Source organism: Prunus dulcis, unplaced genomic scaffold (assembly GCF_902201215.1).
Source record: "Prunus dulcis unplaced genomic scaffold, ALMONDv2, whole genome shotgun sequence".
Classification (NCBI taxonomy): Eukaryota; Viridiplantae; Streptophyta; class Magnoliopsida; order Rosales; family Rosaceae; genus Prunus; species Prunus dulcis.
Window position 1 is genome coordinate 9,230 of NW_023010144.1, and position 3,001 is coordinate 12,230.

The window sequence follows — 3,001 nt, forward strand, 5'->3', positions numbered from 1 at the left end:
TAAAAGGGAATTATCAGAGCTTCTGCTACTGCTTTTTAGACCCTGTAGTCTCATTCTGCAGAGTGATTAGGAATGCATTAAACTAGAGGAAAAGATAGTCGGGTTTTAAACCATTTTCCTTCTTCCCATAAACCTGAACTCAGAAGCTATCGAACATGAAATGGGATGAATTCTAACAAAATCAATCTACAAGTGAAAACTTTAGTTTGAGCTGCAAAATTGAAGGAAGCAGCAGCTTGCAGCAATACCTAAGCATTCAACGGAAAGATATAAACAAACGATAATCAACACATTAATGATCATTCTACTTTGCTGCAATATGGCTTTTTGACTCCAATATCCAAAGTTGATAGTTATCTTAGAAACCACGAAATCTCGTCATCTTTAGTTCAAAAGAAAAAAAGGTTTCATCAACAATTGATTGATTCTTTTCAGATACTACATTTAAAAGCTGTGAATCCCCTTTTGGGCCAGCCTCAATTTTCTAGTTCTGACATAAACTTTAGAACAAACAGGAATTTATTGAAGTGTGTAATTTGATAAAGTAAGAGAGAAAAAAAAAAAAAAAACACTCTCAGATTGCTGAGAGTTCAGAACTACATACCAGGTTTTTATATGCTTTACCTGACAAGGAAAAGAGGGTCAAAACATGACAAAAAGAAAATTGAGATCAAAAGCTCCTCAATTGGGAAACTGATTCACTGTTTTGAACATCCCTGCAGAACAAGACTTTCCCATTGCAGGAAGATGACCTCTTCATAGTAAGAGGAACATTTTGCAGAGACCTCCCTTTTGAAGAACTGCCCTTCTGTTTTTGCAACTTCTGATTTCCACCAGTCTTCCTGGGAACAATTTCCCTGTTTAATTTATTTACCGCAACCAATTTGGTATTTGAATTCCTTTCAGATTTCACTGCAGGGAGATTAGAAAGCTCCAGACTGATCTTTGAAGCTGATAAACAATCCATGGAAACCGACCTTCTTGGCTCCACTAGTCCATTCACCTCTTCAATTGGGATTTCATCTCTCTCCTTTCCAATCACCTCTCTGTTTTCCTCTGTTTCAATTCTAATCTCACAAATTTCCTCTCCCATTTCTTCACTAGATTCACCAATATTTTCCGAAATCTCCACCTGGGTTTCTTCTTCTGGAATTGAACTGACAGCAAGATTTGGTTCTGGTGCAGGGGTTGCCAAGGGTTGGACGATCGGTGCCCGACACATGGGGCAGTTGGTATGGGATCTAAGCCATGTATCAATACAAGGAACATGAAAAGCATGATTGCATTTAGGCAAAAGCCTCAAAGTCTCATCTTCTTGAAACTCACTCAAGCACACAGAACACTCTGTACCTTCAACAAGACCATTACCTCTCTTGTACTGACATACCGTGATCGAACTGATAATCGATTGCTGGAGACCGATGGTGTTGATGTACCAGATGGGGTGGTCAAGCACCGGCCCATGATCTTCATCTATATAGTCATCATGGGTCTCCTCTGATAAAGGTTGCTGTTGTGGTTGTGATCTTCTCCTGGTTGAATAGTACTTTACATAGAAAACATACAAACCAACAAGAAGAAAAGTGGCTACAATCAAAGACGATCCAACAGCCACGAAGGTGTAGGAATTATTGGATTTTTTTGTTTCATCATATCCAGATATGATAGAATGGTGGCAGATGTTAGGACATAAAGTCAAACATGATGGCAAACAAATTCCAGAATCATTTTTTTCTGAATCACAGAATGATTGGCAGACGCTTGGAAAGTTCTCTGATCCTTTTAACAGCTTTCTGTGGTGGAATTCCATAGCAATAACTGAGGAAGAGAGGTGGTGTCGCAAAGATAAGAAAAAACACCATCCAAAACCAGAGAGAGAGAGAGAGAGAGAGAGAGAGAGAGAGAGAGAGAGAGGTTTCTGGTTGGTGAAAAGAAGAGACGTTGCACTAAGTTGAATTCAGACAGCTTGTTCTATTAAAACTTTCAAATGTCATCTTTGAATATGAACAATGGATGAGAAGACTTGAGACGTTAAACCCTCTTTCGGTGATATATTTCACAAACTCCCTTTAAATTATTAATAAAAAAAACTCTATTTAATTTTCAAAAAAAGGAAACCCGTGTTCAAAAAGCAATAAATAAATAAGATTGTAAGCCTACCTTTGGTTAGAAACTGTATATCAGAAAATTGAAAATGCATCTTGAGAATTTCTTTCTGTGAGATTTTTTTTTTTTACCAACAATCTTAAATTTATAGATTGTTTTTGTGTAGTTTTAACTTAATAACAGTGATGCATATAAGAAATGGAATTAATGATGGAGAACTATTGTGGATTAGCATATGCCCTGACTCGTTCTACCTTGCTGTTGACTTGTCGCCGCCTTCGAACTTCATGGCCGCGGTTTGAGATTCAGCAAGTTGAGCCTAGCCCAATATAATATTAATCATTAAGGTTACATTTGATTAGTAATTACACATCCAATAGATGACAGTATTTTTTTTTTATATACAAGCGATAAACTATTCTAAGTTAATCTAATTTATGGAAGGGCAAAAGCAATCTTATATAATATTGGATGGAACTCTGCAAAAATTTTGATGTCAAACTATGATAAAATAACTCATGTTTTGTCCTCATACTCCTCAACAAAACGGCATGGTTGAAGCTGAACGCGCATCGTCACATTGCTACGTATTATCACTTGCATTCTCCTCCATCAAAGCCATGCTCCTCTCACTCTTTGGGTTGAAGCCGCTCTCACCGTTGTCGTACTCATCAATATATCTCCTTCCCACCACTACCTTAAATTGGTCCATACCCTACACTCGTCTTCATGGTTTTCCACTGATAAGTGCATTTTGTAGGTGAAGTTAATTAAAAAGAGCATTATTAACTTACTTTTCTTATTTTTAGTTATTCTGTGCTCTTGGAAGGATTTTGATTGAAAATCAACTTTTCAAATGACTTTTAGCGCAAGGCTAATTGGAGAAGAAATATAA

The 3,001-nt window shown here is 37.0% G+C and overlaps 1 protein-coding gene across 1 annotated transcript; it reads right to left on the reverse strand.

The window, feature by feature from the left end:
- Positions 1–383: 383 nt before the first annotated feature.
- On the reverse strand, positions 384–1,963 carry LOC117613018 (RING-H2 finger protein ATL54-like). Its single transcript, XM_034341662.1, has one exon. It carries the CDS (start codon positions 1,808–1,810, stop codon positions 671–673), a length of 1,140 nt encoding a protein of 379 aa, XP_034197553.1. The 5' UTR covers positions 1,811–1,963; the 3' UTR covers positions 384–670.
- Positions 1,964–3,001: the final 1,038 nt, after the last annotated feature.